Source organism: Amphiura filiformis, chromosome 5, assembly GCF_039555335.1.
Source record: "Amphiura filiformis chromosome 5, Afil_fr2py, whole genome shotgun sequence".
NCBI lineage: Eukaryota > Metazoa > Echinodermata > Ophiuroidea > Amphilepidida > Amphiuridae > Amphiura > Amphiura filiformis.
In genome coordinates this window covers 76,056,760-76,075,320 of record NC_092632.1, presented here as the reverse complement: position 1 = coordinate 76,075,320, position 18,561 = coordinate 76,056,760, and the positions used below count along the sequence as shown (strand labels likewise).

Sequence of the window (18,561 nt, the reverse complement as noted above, 5' to 3'; positions counted from 1 at the left end):
ATTCATTTTAACAACTTACTTACTCTTACTCTTACGTCGACTCTTGCTGTCGGGCATCAATGATGGCTCGCCATAACCGCCTGTCCTGCATGCTGGTCTCAATTTCTGCCACTGTGTATCCTGTGTCTTGTTGAAGCAGGTCCACAAAGGTCTTCTTGGGACGTCCTTTGGTTCGTTTTTCTTGGGTGGGCTCCCATGTAACCAGATCAGATGTAATCCTCCCTTTGGCTCTCCGCAAACCGTAGCCGTCTTGTGCTGATTTTTGAGGTCACAGGTGGAATGTCCCCATACAATTCCTTATTGGTCATATGCATTTTCCAACTCACATTTAGTGCTGATCTTAACATTCTTGTATAGCAGCCATCCATTGCTTTGCCAATTTTCTTGGTAATGGTCCATGTTTCACAACCATACAGCAGGACGCTTTCTACAGTAGCTTGGAATAGGTGTGTTTTGAGGTGTCTGGGTAGAGACGATTTCCAAATATTATTGAGCTTGTTACAAGCTTTCCATGCCATTGCCATTTCTTACTCTGATGTCTTGCTCAGTACTCCTGACCCACGACCCCAAGTACTTGAAGTCTTTTACTTCTTCCAGGAAGCTGCCATCCTCGGTTTGGATTTCAACATCTGTTGAATGGTTGTACACCATGAATTGTGTTTTCTTCGCATTCATGTGTAATCCCACACGAAATGCAGCGTTTTCTACGTTTTTGAGCAGTTCCTGTGCTTGGTTGGCAGTATCAGATAGTAGCGCAATGTCGTCTGCGAAGTCAAGATCAGTTATGTTCAGTGGACCAACTCGTCGGCTTTTTCTAGGTTTTATTGTGAAGCTTAATCTCTCCTCCCTGCCGTCTATTGCAGATCTGAGGCAAAAGTCTAGGACGATGATGAACAGATATGGTGCCAGCGTATCACCTTGTAACACACCTGCTAAAATTTCAAATTCATCTGTGTCACCATCTGGGGTCGTCACTTTAGCCTCTGTACCCTGGTAGGTGTCTTCAATTGCATTCACAATGATATCTGGGATGCCATAAGCTTTCAAGATCTTCATCATTTTCCCTCTGTAGACGGTATCGAAAGCTTTTTTGAAATCAATAAATGTTACCACTGCAGAGAGGTATCTTTCCTTCAATGCCCCCAATAATCCTTCTCAAGGCAAGAATCTGCTCAGTGGTCGATCTCTTTTCTCTAAAGCCACATTGATTCTGTCTGAGCTTATCATCAAGGTGTGGTCTGATCCTGTTCAAGAGCATCCTGTTGAATGTTTTAGCAACTATTGAGCTTAGGCTGATTCCCCTGTAGTTGGCTGTTAGGCTGAGATCGCCGTTCTTAGGTACTGGGATGAGGTTCAAGATGGACCACTGGTTAGGTTTCTGTCGGTTTAGTAGTACTTGATTGCAAAAATCAAGTATGAATATGTCAATATTGCATCTCTTGATCACCTCTGGTGGAATACCATCTTCTCCATAACTCGTGCCTTCCTTAATAGCCATCTTTGCTTTCTGGTATTCCTCCATATCAAAAGCATCTGTTCTGATGGGTAGTTCATGAAATATAGTTGGTATATCCTCATTTTCCATTGTCACTTGTGGTGGATACCCTAGGAGGTTCTTGAAATGGTCATGCCATTTCTTCAGTCTTTCTTCTTTGTTCTCATCCTTTAGTCTTCCACTCCTTGCCTTTTTCCTACCACTAACACAATTGATGATACCCCATGCTAGTTTATGTCTGTGGTTCAGATTGGCCTCTTCATATTCCTTCAACTTGTTCTCTATGAACTCCCTATTTGCTCTTTCATATGCCTGGTCTAGTTCATCCTTGCTCTGCTCAAATTCTAAATGAGTATCTTTGGTATTCTCTTTGATGTTGGCCTGAATCAGGTAATTATATTTTTGTGTTTGGTCTGCACAATTATCATCAGATAAAACAGAATATCTGTTTTTAATCTCCAGAGTATACATGTCCTGAAGTTCAGGGTCTGTTGCTAGTTTGGCCCAATCATATTTCACTCTCTTTTATTAATGTATTAATTACACAATTTTTCCACTTCTTCCTGATTAAAACATCATCTAGTTGTGCTCTGAATCCACTCGGCAGCACACATGTCCAAAGTTTTGACTTCTTCTTCTGAAATGTGGTATTGGTGATGATAAGGTTGTTCTCCTGTGCAAACTCAAGTAGGAAATCTCCGTTTCTGTTTGTGTTTTGGTGGTATGCAAATTTTGCATCATCAAGTCCAATTCTTGAATTAAAATCCCCTGCAATTATCAATACGTTATGAGCAGGTACAGATTTTGTAGCTGCATTCAGCTGTTTGTAGTGTTCTTCAACATCTTCTTCATCCAAAACGTTCGTTGGTGAGTAGGTAATAATTATGGTAGTCTTTGGATTTCCACCCAGTGTAACTTGTAAAATTCTTGATGTTATGAATCTGACAGATAACATTGCTCTCTTAGCAGATGAACTAAGAAGAATGCCCACTCCACCTATTGATGCTCCTATCTTGTTTCTGTAGGCAGAGGCTGTTATCAGTTGGAAACCTTCTGGGAGATCTTCAAATTGGAGTTTAAATGTCAATTATAATTAAACATAATGGAGTTTAAAAGTACAGAGTTACTTATTTCTGGCGCTAACTGAAATCTATAATCTCTCAGTTATGGCTTCTAATTTTCAATGTTATCACTGGTAGAATGTGTTGTTGTGTAGGTCAGAAAGCCTTATCTCAGTGTTTGAACCAAATTGAGTTCGGATCAGAAAGCCGTAACTCAGAGTTGATGCTTTTTGGCTAACTGTATTGTGCTCTATTGAGATGTCGCTAAGTAGAATTATGCTATATCTGCAATAAAATTATGATGTTTGATTGAAAATTAGGGGCTGTGCAATATTATTATGGGTGGAGTAAAGATTTTTTGGCAAGCTGAGGTGGGAGGGGGGCAAGCAATTTTTGACAGGCCGAGAGGGGGCAAGCAATTTTTGGCACACATTTACGGGGCACCTTTTAAATAACACGCTCTAGAAAGATTCAGGAAAACACTACAGAAACGTTCAAATATGCAATTTGGATCCATGATGATTTTTAACCAGTAAGAAATTCATTATCAATCTCTAATAAACATTACTTCATAATGGAAATCAACCTAATTCAGCTCTTGTGTTGTTGTTTGTGGCACAGTACGGGATACCAAGAACATAGTTTTTAAATATTTGTGTGAACAGATTCATAATATTGACACTTAAGTTTTAATTTCTGAACGCTATCATCCAATCTACCAGTGCTGAAATAAATTTTAATGCATCTGTCTTGCTTAGCATTTATTTAGAGAATTTCTTCGTGATGAGGACTGAAAAAACTTGTGGCATAGTACGGGATACCAATAACATTTTTTTTAAAAATATTTGTGTGAACAGATTCACAATATTGACACTTAAGTTTTAATTTCTGAACGCTAACATCCAATCTACCAGTGCTGAAATAAATTTTAATACATCTGTCTTGCTCAGCATTTATTTAGAGAATTTCTTCGTGATGAGGACTGAAAAAAACCCGTTAAAGATGGCGTACGGTTATACCAAACTGTAACAATATCGTTTGACGATTTTCTTATGGGACTTATTGGAACGTTGATGAGGATACGATTTCGATGGCAGGCTGGCAACATGATGGTCTAGGGTTATTAAATGTCCATAAGGTTATTAATGACTGTAAAGACTAGATAATCAACTTCTGCATTAGCCGGGACCATAAATTAGTTCAGTATAAAATATAGCCAAGCTGTCGATGTTTATGCTGTGGGCCAACACAGTTTATGTTTACTTGCAAACCACTTGATTTGTCAATTAATCAACATCATTACTAATACTCACAGGGCCAAAATTGTGATAAGCTGTACCATGCGATTTTCGTGTACAAGAATAAAACAAGTCAAGCCTAAATTCAACTCATGAAAGTCGATCAAGACGGATATAATAAGATAATATAATCTACATTACTTAAAAATGACTGCTTAAAGAAATACTTGTTGAAAGTATCCGATTTTGGTCCATGAGAAAGAGTATTTAGAATAAAGAGCTGTCATGATGCTAAATTGCATCTTACGTTCATCCTCTGCTAGCAAGGTCCATCCATCCTAACCAAAGATCAGTTCGGGATCAACTGTGCGGGCTAATCTTATTGTCATTTGTTACAGCATTGTTGGTATTCTCTGAGGCTGTGCCATCATATACCAAATGCACAGCTGAAAAAAAATTGCAGTTGCAACATGAAATTTTTGTTTTTAGAGAGACTGTACATGTTTTCGAGCTTCCAAAAAAGGCTTAATTCGCTGTCGTAGTGCACGTTAGTAACCATTGGTTACTGCTCCAAGCCTGGGCTCATACACCTGTTCCGAATTTTGATATACCATAGGCTTTGTGTTGTGATCATTTCGATTAGTGGTTCGTAACAAAGAAAGCGTGATCCAGTTGGCCTAGCAACGGTCATATTGTAACGTTGACTATGACAGCGAATTGGGGCGATATGCGCGCACAACCTTTCGATTATGAGTCGAAGCCCATTCTGCTTGGCCACCATGCTCCCTGTTTACCTGCAACCAAGTATTAGTAAATGAGGAACATGGTGGTGGTGGACTAAGTGAGTTTTGGAAAAACGCTCTTCAATTATTTGAAAGGGGGGGATCCCAAATATACGGGGGTCATAAATTCTTGGAAAGAAAAATAGGAGGGGGTCATAAAATGACCAAAATGTAGGGAGTCACACGATGACCACAGATAGTGTGTTTATTTTATACAAAAAGACTGATTTCAATACAATTTTTGGGTTGGGGTCATAAATTTTTCTTGCCGAAATAGGGGTGCGCAATTTTATTGACGCAGACTTTTTGTAAATTTGGGACCCCCTCCCCTTCCGAAAAATCTTAAAACGACCAATATAGGTTGTGCATATGACAGTTCGTCTCACACACAAATGCACTACGATCAAATAGGTTGATGACAACATTTGATTGAATGGACTGCACTGCGCAATGATTACGGGGAAGAAACCGGTTCAATCCTTTGTTTGGAGCCAATCGATAAACGCATGCTGGGCCTCTATAGATAAATGACTGACTATCATTGAATACTGGCTAGGATTCCACAACACAATGAGAACATGTTATAAGGCGCTTTTGAACAGGGCATAGCATCCTAGACTGCTGCCCTCATTCGGAATATGTATCCTAGGTCTAGACAATAGGCGGATTAGCGGCCATTTTGTCTTCGACATGATTTTATTCACGTGTCCTTATACTTAAGTACACAAATATATAAGTTAACAGGTTTACAATATTAAAATTATATTTTGAATATACAATATATTCTGTAGTAAATCGATCAAATGACGGTGATTGTTCAGGTATTATATGCTTGATAAAATTAAACTGTCTGACCAGCTAGTATTCTCCTCCGCCGTCAGTGTGATTCCAGCATTGTTCCTATGCACTTTCACCCTCCTGTTTTGAATGACTTTCCATATTATGTGCACACGACAACTATTCAGTATCGAACTACGTAATGTTACTATGTCAACGCCTCAACGGGATCACGCGCTTAAGGGGGGTCGATCTTTTGTGTGTAATTATAGAGGGCCAGGGGATTCACTCTATCATTAAAAAAATTATTTGAAGAAGTCAAAGAGACCTAGGAATAAAAACTGTAATGTAATTCACGCCAGATACAATTTCTTTATACGACAAAATTAATTTTTGTAATCGATCAAAAACAAATGTTTTATATCAATTTCAAATTTAGCCTGAATCCGTAAATATGGTACCTCTCGCCCTTTTTTAGGTCAAGGCTATTTTTACCATTATGCAGCGAACCATTGTTGAAGCTATTTCACATACATGTACAAAACATTCTAGAGAAAGAATGAGGATATATAGTTTTGAAATATCTTTTGTTGATTTCGAATGATAATGTCATGAAGTCGTAAATTTTAAGGTCAAATTCGTAAAACCAAAACAACACATTGCGACGCAGATAATTCCCGACTTACGCAATTTCATCATCACATCAGTGTCTTTATTATTTGTTTGAAACCTTTCCCAAACGTTCGTGCTATTTATGCATAAAACGGCTAATCTATATTTACAAAAGGCTAAAGATGGCATTATGAGATTTATCTTTTATCATTACACTCCTATGCTCAACTGCCACGGTGGCCGAGTGGTAAAGCGCTAGACGCGTAATCGAAGGAAGTTTAGAATCGCTGGTTCGAGTCCCAACGAAGCCTGTGGAAACTTTTTTTTCTTCAAAATTCATGATCGCATTCCGAAATGAGTCACTTGTCGGTAAATCATGTATCGTATCCTTAAGTAATGACCACGATCGAAACAATCACTGCAAAAAAAGGCATACCAAAATAGCGTGATCGTAATGATCGCCATTGCTTGGATCCGATACCACGGAGTTACGTAACTACTTCGTGGTCTGATAGTTATATGATCAATGGTCTGATCTACTTGGGTTCGATCCTTTTAAGAAAAGAAAAAATGGCTGATCATTTATAATGCATAAATGAATAAAGTAATGTAGTTACACAATTTGAAACATTGAGGCCGTTCTATTTTTCAAAGGTCATTGATAGGTAGCAGGTGGAGCAAATTTTGTCCGCGTTTTTGTTGCCGTTTGTTAATAACAAAATTAAAATTAAATTTAAAAAAAATCAAAATATTCGTTCGTAAAATGGGGACAAAATCCAAAAACATTTCTCGACCCTTCTTCACATAAAAGTGGGGGCAGTAATCAAAATTCGAACCAGTACCCTTCATCATTCAAGGCGCACGCTCTGCCGACTGAGCTAACGGGTCAGACAGCAGAACGATGTAATTTTGAACTGAAGAATATTACAAAAATATAAAGAAATTACAATGTTATAGAAAGATTTACCAAAATGAGTTAGGTATAACGTATGAATCGATTTACAAATTAAGGCCAATGAAAGAATACCTAAAAAAACCCAAAACATTTGCTGCTCTAGCAACTAACCTAGTGACCTAAAGTATTGGGTCATGTCAGGATTATTTTTCTGAGGCATTATGTCCAGGTTGCTCAATTTAACATACACGCATATCCTTAATGCTGTTGAGATTTTACAAGGAGGGCGCTCTCACATTTCAATGAATTCAATAGCGCCATTAAGCGAACGTTTACGGTAGGTTGCTTGTATAGTACAATATACAATGTATACCAGTCTATGCTCTTTTTGACAACAAAATTCAAACTAAGTTACTTCGTTTTGAAACCCTTTGAAGAAAATTGGTCAATAAAAGCTCATGCAGAAAACGAACAGATAGAAGGTTGATAAGAAAACAGAACATTATGTTACTGCAAATATAAAGGTATACCGAATACCGAAGTCAAAAATTTAAATGTAATGGCTCTGTATTTGATTTTTTCAATGAAATATATACAATATTGGCACCATACCGTAAAGATACGCCCAATGAGTCGCGCATATGGGCTCCTGCGACATAAATGGCCTTTTTGGCACAAACTGAATGTGCCCTCTTAATTCTTGTTGGGATTTTCAGAGTAGAGAGCTCTCTATTTGTACGTGAAATTTACACTAAGGCAAAGGAGTTGATGTGCGCCATTAGGCTAATCTTTACGGTATATCTATCATCGTCCTCGCATAATTGACATGATTTTGATTGAATGTATTCAACCCATACGTTCCCTTTACCAGTAAAATTGAAATACAGGAGGCAATTGTTTTTTAAGTTGATTACTTAAAATATTATGTGTAACGAATCAAGCGATAATAAATTTGATCGACATGATTCATACTAATATCTAGCCATTCTTATTTACAGACGAATCCAACGAGCCAAGTCATGGTCAGGATTTGGTCGGCCATATTTGATTCCCCGCATGCACCAATTGGGTAGATTAAAACCCGCTTAAAATTTGATGTTAGATTCTTTTGTGTTGTAAACTGTCATCATTCTTTTGTCTACGTGTAACATGGGTGATAGAATGCAGTTTATAATACCCTTCAAGGCCGCATCATCTCACATTTTAGGTGAGATAGTTGGGTCCCCGTCGCGGCTAATGGCTGCCATTGAGGAGTAGGAATGCGTGAAATTGGATTCGTCTGTAGCAGAATTGTTTGCAATTGAATCCTCAATAATTATTCAGAGTATTCACTGTGCACAATTTTCACAATGTAAGTGTAATATAATTAAAATTGTTTATAGATTGCCTGAAAGTGAAGGATAAGTCATTCAAATGGCCTTTTTTGAAAGGTATTTTTTAAATGAAAAATTTGGCACAAATTGAAGAAAGTAGCAGTATTGACAAAGTCCCATTCAATACATATGTAGTACATTTCTAAGTAGAGAAATATTACATATTCGTCTATAATGTCTTCTATTGTCTTTATACGCGCCTTTCAGCTTAACCACTAGCACATCTATGACAATAACAAATGTGCCAAAACCGGAATTTTGATGATTTTTCTACTCCTCTCGATAAGCAAATCACTGAACGGGCCTTTAATGCCACATGCAATTCCTGCACTTTTTAAGTTACACCTGTTTTCATTATTTTTTCTCTTTGACAGGTTTCTACCAAGTGTGTTTCTCTACCTTTTATGGGTCGTACCAACAATTGTCATATTAGAATCACATGCATTAGATTTTCGTCGTGCTTTCAGGGACGAGGGACATCTTGTTAGGTGTCCACTGTCTTTTGGTGAACCGTGTCTCGGCATAAATCAGACCGTGGAAAAAGATGCCATAAGACCACCAGCACAGGTGGAAGACCCGCATGTTACCCTTGACGGAGTAAGTATATATTCAAAGTGTTATTTATCTATTTATTTTTTTGGTGGTGGTGGTGGTGGTGGTGGTGGGGGGGCATTTGATGTAGCCAGCTATGATTTGCTATATAGAATATCAGATAAAAGCTTGTGAAATAAGGTTGGCTCAGTACCTTCAACATGGCGAACCTACTGCATAGTGATCCTTCGACAAATCAAAACTCGATCGCCGGTTGACCGGCAGTTTATACCGGCGGTTGAACCGCGTTCCATTGCTTAGAACAATAGAAACCGGGTCTAACCGGACGGAACCGGCGGTAGAACGCCTTTCGAGTTTAATTTCATCTCTTGATTAAGCTAACAAAATCTAAGTCTTTAATTGAAAGTAAAATATGATTGGTACAATATATGACAACAAATGCACATACAAAATAATCACACAATCACAATTTTAACTAAATCAGTACTTAACCAGCAGTCTTCTTCTTGATGATTATCCTGTTCATTTACAATGTTCTTGACGGCTGATATATATTCTGTTGTTCACTTGTCCTGTGAAAATCAGCGAAGTCCATTGCACACATGCATTTATAAATCTTTGCTTATCAGATCCTGACACAGAAATGGTTTCCAAACACTAAACTCCTTGCGCCGTTCTCTAACTACTAAACTCCTTGCGCCTTTCTCCAATATTTAACTCCTTGCGCCGTTCTCCAATATTTAACTCCTTGCGCAGTTCTCCAAAATCTTTACTCTTCCAGGAAACAGGTTTCTTCACTGTTTCACTTTATTGACAGATGTGTTGCTTTAGAAACCAGACTTCAGCAAGTCTCTCAAAATCTCCTTCGTTGCTGTATTAAAATAGCATTGGCTATGTAAACTAGTTTAGATGTAATGTACCTCCTTTTGAAGCACAACACGACTAACACATCTTACAATCTCTCATGACATTCTGCCAGAAGCAAACTCAAGCTTCCACCTTTATATAAACAATCTATTAATAGACCATTCTGTCATTCACTTCCTGGGGGATTTCCGAAATTATGTCATCATTATCTATCTTACAATCTAAGGGAATTTCCCCATGATGCAATACAGAGAACTTTCAGGAATAACAGGGACTTTCCAAGATTATTAATAATTCTGATTGAGTTTGTTTACTGTAACCAAAGGGGTTTCCCTAAAACATGTAATAACACACAAACTCTTGCATGATTACTTCCAAGGTGTTTCCCTTTGCCTCATATTTCTCATGGCATATCTTTATGTTGTAAACAAAGATAAATAATCCCAGGGCACATCACAATATATTGATTTGTTTTTTCTTTCATCATTTTGTAGTACCTGTACATGTAGTAGTAGTGTAATATTCAATATTGCAGTCGTTTCTGTGATTGCTGTTGTAAAGTGTAGACTGTAGTAATAACACACTGAAGATGATTTTATATCGAAAGCTTTGTGTATAAATTTAAACCTGTGGCATGTTAAACCATGTTGAAACTCATGTATATAAACTGTAATTATAAATTAAGTATAAAACAGTGGTGTATTATCATTCTTTTGACTTTCTTCTATTCCACTGAATTCCCTGTAATATCCAAGTTGCATTCCTTCATTGATATTGCATGCCTGCTATGGCACCGTTCCATTTGTTTTGAAATCTGGCTGTGGTGGTCGATTCTGTCATTCATTTACCAGTCACTTTGTCAGCAAATGTTCACATCATTATAGCCACACCATTTGTATACTATCCTCTTTTTCAGAGTAAACGCTAATCTTAAACGGCCTTTGCGGTCAATCACCCCATTTTGCTCTTGAGACTTCAGAGTGCTGGAACTACACTGGTTCTTTTGATGCTTGGGTGAAAGAAAACAAGCTATCGCATATTTCATCATATTGGAAAATTCACTTTCCGAGTTCTCACCTTTTCAGGGTACCCCAGTGATCAATTCGGTGGCCTCTTTCATTTACAATATGTCAATGATCTCCCTAGGGTTATCAAGAATGCGAAAATTAACATTTGTGCTGATGACAAGTGCTGTTATTTTCTACAGTAACAGGTTAAATACCACTAATTATGTATTACACGTGTTTCAATGGGAAAATGGCTAATTTCGTGTGGAATTTTCTCATATTCAGAACTTAACTCTCACAGTTAAATGCCACTAATATCAGGTGAAACTATATGATTTAGATGGCAAATGATCAAAAACTCAACATAGGTTGACCTGAGACTTTTCTTGTTTTAACGCACTGAACCGTAAACACCTTAAAATGGCAGTGCGCCCTCGAAGCTGAAAGTTACAATATGGTAGGGCGAATATATTTACTAAAAACTGAAGCCGTGCGTATGAATTTTGGCACTATTACAACAAAAATGTCATATAATGAGAGAAAATATACCATTTTGAAGCATCAACCCGATCAACGACTAGGCGTTGTGCCTGTGCAGGTTTTTAAAAACGAAATTAATAGTATTCTCAATTCTGATATGCGAAGTGTTGCTAAATGACTTAACCGACATAGGCTAATATTGAATGTGACTGAAACCAAAACGATGTTGTTCGAATCTGCACGTACTCTTACATCATCTGCCCTCTCACTGTAATCAATGATCAGTTCCTTGAGTGTTTCCAACATTTTAGTACTTTGGCATTATTTTTGACCAGCGGTAAAGTTGAGCTAAATTGATCAAATGTGCATGTCAGTACATAAATATACTGGTCTTTTTTTTTACCGTATAAGTGTAGATACCCTAAAGTTGTGATAAACATATATGTTGTTTCATCCAAAGTTGATTATTGATTTATCATGTGTATTGTGATCTTATTTTCTTACTCTTCTGAACAGGTTGGATCGCCATCAAAAGTAGTCTCGGTAGAAAAATAATTGCCGTACCAATGCGCACTACAGCTCATTGTTTTTGATTCCCTTAATTAACCGAGAAACTTTTTCTGATCGTCGCAAATATCATACCCGCTGATGTAATGATGCAATAATGTAACTAGCCCAGGGTCACCATAAGGTAAATCCCGCCCTGGTTAAAAGGGCCCGTACTGCCCCTTGTCCATGGGCCCCTGATGCTCTTGCTACGCTCCTGCTTCCTGTTCACCTATTGGGATATGCTTTAAACACTCTTCTTACTCTTTTATGCATGTTATGGTATAGCATAAAAATGTTATTTTAATTTCTTGTTTCTAGTAGTTTCTATTTATGTGTTTTACTAAATCTGTTATTTTACTGCATTTGTATCCCGGGCAGCAAGGGAGAATAGTGCTGGTCACTGATTGTCTGACCCAGGTTAAAGAAGAAATGAATAAATAAATCGGCATTTAATTACATTGTCATAACCTTTACTACATAATGTACCCGTGCCCAATCGCAAATATTCTTCTGACTTTCAGTTTCAATATTGAGAACTTAATCAGTATGCCTCGACAATATTTATAAATACGTATACGCACGTGACCACCTCCGTGCTGACATAACAGCTTGTAGACAGAAAGTCTCGGAGTGGCCTTCTACATAGTGGGCAGGCTTATGCAGCAAAATTTTTTTTTTGTTCAACTTTGTGATTATATTGCAGTGGCGTAACCAGTGTGTGTGTGTGGGGGGGGGGGTCATGTGTAATAATATTACTATTCAATTAATACCTAAATTTGATGATATTTATCTAAAGAGTTCCTGTCCTTTTCAAAAAACAAGCTGGCGCTCAAGCTGGCCTTTTCACTGCGAGGCCACGCCCGGTCAAGAAAATATTACCACCTTCAAGAATCTTCTTCTTTCCCAATGTATAGCTCTTTTCCGTTCTTGTCTTCTCTCTTTTAGTTTTAGCGCTTTGCCTACTTCTGTAAAAGGCGCTTTATAAATCCCATTGTTTATGTTTATGTTGAATATTGTCTTTTGATCCAACGACAACATATTAAAAGTTATAGTCCCGCGCTCTGGTTATCGTAGATCTTTAAGAGCAATATTAGAGAATTTTAGGTATTTTCTTTCATAATGTGTCCTGTTCATTTTGAGCCGAAAAATGATTTCCTCTGATTGGTCAATTACATAATATCTTCATTTTAATCACCAATCAGAATGGAGCTTTGCAAATAATTCACCCCAATTTTGTTTTGCGTGGTGAAATTATTCTAATAATGTTGCTGATTAGTTCAATTGATAATGAAAACTTCGTTTTGGCCAATCAGCAGGTAGTTCTCATGGGGTTAATCAATTACTGCTTCCTATTTCTTTTACAGAGTCGATACGTCATGGCACGTTCATTTTCATTAATCATGATGCAGACTATGATGCTGGTACTTATTGCTGGCAGATGGCTGGGTCCTAAAGGAACTCTTACCCGTGACCAACTATCACAGCTATTATTAGCTTATATGGGAATGGCAGCAGATATGTTAGAATTTGCAACAGAGACATTGAAGATGGAACAAACTGCTTGTGATGATGTGCTCGTTTATTTTGTTTTAGGCGCATGGTCTTGGAGCTTACTCCAATTTACACTTGGTTTGACGGCCACTAAGCAGCGAAAGCCCCGTGTGGTTGCTACTGGTCCAGGCATTCGAGCAAAAGTTGAAGTAGAACCGCGTACTGGTTTCTGTGCCCCAATACTTTATTGTTGTGAAACTGAAATTTGGGCTCTTTTAGTGAGCGTCATAATGCAAGATGGCCCGTATCTTGTTATTCGTTTATATATCATGTTTACTTTTAAAACATTTGCACAAACTACGATCTTCTTTACATGTAAAAACGGGATTCTATTCTTGTTGCAAATGTATCGTATGTATGTTGTTATTGCTCATAGACATGATAACGACGAAGAAGAGAATGGAGACGATAAGGCCATACCGTTAAAAGTAGTTAAATCAAAATCGCCACCAATGCGCAAGGGAAATGGGAAAGGAAAGAAACCACCTCCTAAAGTTAAGAAATCACCTCCTAAAGTTAAGAAATCGCCTCTACTTAAAAAATCACCAAAATCATCTAGGCCTATTGCTGTTAAGAAATCTCCGCTAATAAAGAAACCACCTGAGCAAATGCGAAAAAGACCAGGAAAAAGTGGTATTCTGTGACCAAATTAATGTTTTATTTCATTATTGAAATGTTTTGAACATAAGAAAAATAAATTAGGAAAAAAACAAAAAACATACAAGAATATGTACAAATTTATACAGGACACAGATACTTATAGATTACTAGAATAGTGGTTTATACTTCGTTCGTTGAGCTTGAAGTCAATCTACCAGCAAGATCCATACGGGGCCTTTCTGTTTCGAAGTCGAACGGCCACTTTATTTTTTATTTGTTGATTTGTTTTTTATACTTAGAGGTAAGTCGATGGCAGAACACTGCCACAATAGAGGTTCTAATATATTGTGATGTATGTTTTCTGGAAGAAAGCAACACATTAACAGAGATTCATTGTGCATGTTGTCGATTTCAAATGTTGTGTATAAGGGTCGATATAAACCCCTGCTCTTAGCCGAGTGGTTCTCGGAAGGCTTTTGATGCCTTCAATAAGAGGATCCTACTTTTTGTAAACCACAACTACCTTTTTGTACCGATACACGCCTTATCGTTACCCAGCATGCTTTTCTACCCAATTCAACCCACTTTGACCAGATTTATACCAAATCCGTAGATTTTTATTTGGTTGAAAAGTAATGGTTGAGAACAAAAAAATTGGCGCAGGGGTTAATAGCGACACCTTATGCGCAGAAATAAAATAATATCGACGATATGAATCTCTGTACTATTTTTGTACAAGGTGTGTGTATAACTTAGCTAAAATGATCAATTAAAAAATTAATCATTATGAAATGTAAAAATAGAATTATATGTATCAGTAACGATATTTATTACGGTATGTATTTATTTACTGCTCATTTGTACAAACATGTTTTGTGACTGTATAAGCAATTGTCTTTTTTTTTAAATGAACGAAATATGCTCTATTTTATTTCCACACGTAAGCACTACACAAAACATAAGAACAGAAGCTAAGGAACAAGAGTATAGTAGATAATATATAGTTAAAGTGTTTGATCTGTAAGGTTTGTATATAAGACAAAGGACTTGCTAAAAGTCGCATTATCACCACCAATGTTGTCTAAGAAATACTTTACTAAGAAAAACAATCATCCACATGCGTTTGAGACATTAAGCTCCAGTAGTCTCTTTATTTGGAATCATTGTTTATACGAAGATAATAATTAATCCAATGAATGTGCTTCATCTTGATGATTTCCTTCAGTTTGGTTTTTTCATTTACATTTGAGTTCATGAGATGCTTTCGATAGCCACAGATGTATATTTTATATTATTATATATTGCTGTTGAATATTGTTCATTTATATTCAGGTACCTTTTCCGAGAAGTAATTTAATACATATAGTAATGTTTCAGCGTGATTAGAATGACAAAAATAATATATTGCTCATTTACTTTAAACGGGACACACCCTATCGCATTGCAAGGGCCATGTTTTGATGGTTTGTCCATAGTTCTAGAAAATTAATTTAATTGCTATGATTTATTTGCGATTTATTTATTAATTTGGATCTTCATTCAGTTGTAGAGCTTGTGACCTACCCTGTGGAAACACAATTTATAAAAACCCAGCATCGATAAAAGTTGGCAATGACAATGACCTTGAATAGTGGTCTTAATGAATCAGGACATGCAGGAGAAGATACATGAAATATGAAAATGTGCATATCTTTCACAGCTAATCCCTATAATTGTGTGACATTTCAATGATTTGGCTGGCGTCCAACTGACAAATTAATACGACAATTTTTACTCAATATGCATGTATGGATACCACCTGTGTCGTTGGTGCAATTGGGTGTACAAAATGCAAGTTGCGCGGAAGTGCGTAAGTATTATCTAAAAGCGTATCAATTTAAAGAGGCACTTCGTGATCCATAGCCTCATTCCCAACTTACACCAAAAAGTTGAGACTTGTATACCATCAGAAACCGTGGACTACATAATGTTCGTATGCAAGACTTTTCTTGCAGATTCAGTCGTTTGACAAATAGGCTAGTTATATTTAAATTTATATTTACAACATATACCATTCTTCCAAAGTGCCAAATGTTACTTCTTCATTAAAAAAAAAAGTCATTTGCCGGGTCTTTTTTTGATGCAGCAAATCAGGCAATATACCTTTTCCCTTCTTCCCATCATGCACTATTCCAGGGGGTATGAGTGTCGCAAAACACATCATCTCCCCGGGGAGTACAGAGTTATGTTCATTATATTCTGGAATACGGACTTTCGGCTGATGCCTTCACCAGAAAAAAGGAATCACGGATAATGGCGCACGATCACTAATACCTTTCGGGCCAAAAAGCAGTATGCCTTATTGACATGGTGTCGTCGGGAAAAAATATTTCCTGTTATTGATGCCTAACTTTGTATTTTTACATTTTATATGGTCGGCGTCCGTTTCGCTTTTTTTTTCAGAGATGAAAATAAAACGTAAGCAATAATCTCTGCATCGCTCCGTAACTGTATCACTCGTGTATTCAATAATTACATAATTAGTAACATCGATGGCAAAAGACAAAATAATTGCAAAGACCATCACTATGTACACGATCTATGGGGGTACCAGGTCATACCCCCTGAAATAGTGCATGATGGGAAAGAGGGAAAAGGGTTTATATGAGACCACTGTGTAAACAGCATTCCTGTTACCAAGGTAGCGCATTATATTTCAATCTGCGTTGTAAGCGGAAGTGCGCTTAAGTGCGCTTATCTTACAGGAGTATAATCAGTCACGAATGCCTGCTGTCATAATTGAATCCAATCCAGCGAATCGACAAAAATAAAAGGCTAGACATGAGACATATGCAATATGTATTCAAAAGGTCAATACCAATCAGGCTGTCATGAAACACACTATTTTTACAATGTCCATGCATCATTATTACACCATCTCATCGATGCCCTTTGGGATAAAAAAAGATGAAGTAAGTAGCATTGATCATGGAATTGATGATAATAGCCCTGCATAATATCATCTTTTTCTGTAACATCATTAATTTTGATAATAAAAACAAGTTCACAACCGTCAAATAATGTTCCCTCGATGTTACATTCAGTATTCCTACCTTGTGCTTTTTGTTTGGGTATTAGATGTATAAGTAGAGACACTGATGACAACTTTACTGGGTTATTCCAATTAAATCCACACTACCCCAGTGGGAGATTTAGCCAAAGTCTTCCACAGAAGTTTTGAATAGAATAGAATTGGGTAACTTCCATTTGAAATACTCACACCAGTTGTTGAAGATATATATAGGTAAAGCCATGATACAGGGGGAGTATCGGTTTCAAAATGATTAACTCAATTACATTTGAAAAACATAATCCCCATGTGGAAGATATTTCCAAAATCTTCCACAGGGGTAGTGTGGATTTCAATTGGAATAGGTTTATAGTCATTAACCACCTGAGAATATCAAAATATCACTATGCCAGAACTGAAATTTATAATGTAGTCTTTTGAATCTTATACCAACAACGTAACTTCCCTAATTAAAGCCATATTATAACATTTGCTGAGGAGAACGCCCTTAAAAAAATTTAAATTCTGGTTTTACACGATTGTAATGTACTTTAGTCAATAAAGATACTCTGCAAAAATCAAGACTTTAGGTGCTGTAGTTTTGTCAAAATCCGAGATTTTGAATAATACGATTATTACGATGGATATATTAGTCGAACACGTATGCACAGTACGTACACGGCGTGCGGGATACACATACACACACACCCCGAGGATCGTACCGTATTACAACCGCGGGAGTAACATGCATTGGCGCTAGTAGTTTTCTATGCTTTACCTCACTTGTTCGGCTCAAAATTTAAAGAGGACATATCTGACAGTAAAAGCTAACATTTTATACTAATCTTTTTTTTTTTTACAGAAATGTTATAATATGGCTTTAAGTATTATACCATCTCTTTCTGTAACATCATTACTTTTAATAAGAAAAAGAAGTTCACAACCGTCAAATAATGTACCCTCAACATTACAGTTGGCATTCCTACAGTGTTATTTCCATAATTGAACCACTACTTTTCTTTAAAGAAAATGTTTGTTTGCTGAGTTTTGTGCTTATACTTTGTATTTATTTGTTTGGTAACCTTCTTTGTTGGTTACTTCTTGTCTCATTGTCCTTTCGGTCATTATTCGTTTGTTTAATTGTAATATTATATTTTGGTATTTTTAATAACTGTGAATTATGGATATAAATCTATCTTGAATCTTTAATGTTAGGCTCATGTAATAAAATAGCTGAAATGAATTGAACTTCTGACGTTTTAATGTCTTCATTATATCATTATAGAGGGCGAATGATAAGGTAGTAGCCACTGTACAATTGGTCGTTTCAAGTCTTAGATTTACAAATTGTAACTTGGCTACAAAGAAACTTCGGGCCTTTTGGTAAGGTTGTTCACCGTTGTTGTAATCCCTTGTAATTCCATTCATGGTAAGCCACTGGCAGTCTGCCGCCTGGACAACCAATTCTTTAGAAATGCTTAGTCGCGCTAAAAGTCGATCGATACATGTAAAAATCAGCACAATTCAGAGATACACCTTTTTGCTATGAAATTAATTTTCTCGGTCAAATATAAAGCAATATTTTTTTTTTTCTTCAGTAATGTCAGTTAAAAACTTGGTGCTTGGATATACATTTTTTTTAAATCCTGGTGTTAAAATTAAGCATCAAATTG

At 36.8% G+C, this 18,561-nt stretch overlaps 1 protein-coding gene across 2 annotated transcripts in view; it reads left to right on the top strand.

The window, feature by feature from the left end:
* The window catches only part of LOC140153741 (transmembrane protein 26-like), a 71,796-nt gene extending 53,473 nt beyond the window's left edge, over positions 1 to 18,323 (top strand). For both annotated transcript variants that reach the window (XM_072176573.1, XM_072176572.1), the window contains exons 2-3: positions 8,608 to 8,830; positions 13,053 to 18,323. In XM_072176573.1, the coding sequence (XP_072032674.1) occupies positions 8,608 to 8,830; positions 13,053 to 13,883 (1,054 nt within the window). In that variant the 3' untranslated portion in view covers positions 13,884 to 18,323. The remainder of the gene's footprint in view (positions 1 to 8,607; positions 8,831 to 13,052) is intronic.
* Positions 18,324 to 18,561: the final 238 nt, after the last annotated feature.